Raw genomic sequence first — 1,316 nt, 5'->3', positions numbered from 1 at the left:
GCGGCGAGCACGTGGTGCTGGGCACCGGAGAACTCTACCTCGACTGCGTCATGCACGACCTGCGCAACATGTACTCCGAAATTGATATCAAGGGTGAATACAACATTTTATAATTTCTAAATCATTTCAATGTTAAAATACGAATTTTTCATTTTACTTAAAAAAAACACAAAATTTACTATGAAGTTTCAATCGTATTACACAGAATTGTAACTGTTATTGCAAAAGGTGTAATGTGTAATGATCAGCTTGTAGATCTTTTGTATTTTACTAGCTTTTGCCAGCGAATCCGTCCGCGTGGAAATAAAAAAACAAAAGTAAATAGCCTATGATTTCTTCCAGACTGCTCTACATCTGTACCAACTTTTATCAAGATCAATGGGTCTGCTGATGCTGAACTGTTAAAGTAGCCTAAACTGCTGCAGTTTAGGCTACTTTAACATCCATTCATGCAAACTTTCGCATTAGTAATATTAGATACTAGCTTTCGCCGGCGACTCCTGCGCGGAATAAAAAAAACAAAAGCTATCCTTTACATCTATTCCGAATTTCATCGAGATCCCTTCAGTCGTTTAGGCTACAAACTCTAACAAACATCCATCCATCTAAACTTTCGCATTTATAATATTAGTCAAAATAAGTATTAGTATAATATTAGTATGATAATGTGTTACAGTCGCTGATCCTGTAGTATCCTTCTGCGAGACTGTTGTGGAGACTTCATCGCTGAAGTGCTTCGCGGAGACGCCCAACAAGCGCAACAAGCTGACGATGATCGCGGAGCCGCTGGAGCGCGGACTGGCCGAGGACATAGAGGCCGGCGCCGTCTGCGTCACCTGGGACCGCAAGCGTCTCGGAGAATTCTTCCAGAACAAGTATTACACATTGTTTTAAACAATTTATTTAAAGGATACTATCGTATTAAACTCAGAGTAACACTTCTCGTCAGGACTTAGGATTGCGCGCGAATATCAATCCTCCTAATGACATTGACAGCTGTCAGAGATGTGACGTTTATGCGAATAATCTAGTGTTGCGCCAATTCTATATCGTGGTACTAATTTTCTTCTTAACAATCGTAAAATACACAATAATTACACGAAATTACAAAATTAATACCATTTGTGTAGATACGATTGGGATCTGCTAGCTGCTCGTTCTATCTGGGCGTTTGGTCCGGACGCGACTGGACCCAATATCCTGGTGGACGATACCCTGCCCTCAGAGGTCGACAAACATCTGCTCGCCTCTGTCAAAGATAGTATCGTGCAAGGTATGAATGATTTAATTCGAAGATATATTGTACTTTTATATTT

The 1,316-nt window shown here is 40.3% G+C and overlaps 1 protein-coding gene across 1 annotated transcript in view; it reads left to right on the top strand.

Moving 5' to 3' along the window:
• The window catches only part of LOC106108668 (116 kDa U5 small nuclear ribonucleoprotein component-like), a gene marked incomplete at both ends in the record, with an annotated part of 3,070 nt that overhangs the window by 1,248 nt on the left and 506 nt on the right, over positions 1-1,316 (top strand). Inside the window, 3 exon segments of the mRNA XM_013289927.1 lie at positions 1-93; positions 677-875; positions 1,131-1,302. Coding sequence (XP_013145381.1) covers positions 1-93; positions 677-875; positions 1,131-1,302 — 464 coding nt within the window.

The sequence above is a fragment of the Papilio polytes genome, unplaced genomic scaffold (genome assembly GCF_000836215.1).
Source record: "Papilio polytes unplaced genomic scaffold, Ppol_1.0 DF821451.1, whole genome shotgun sequence".
In the NCBI taxonomy this organism is placed as follows: Eukaryota; Metazoa; Arthropoda; class Insecta; order Lepidoptera; family Papilionidae; genus Papilio; species Papilio polytes.
This window is presented reverse-complemented; position numbering and strand designations above follow the sequence as displayed.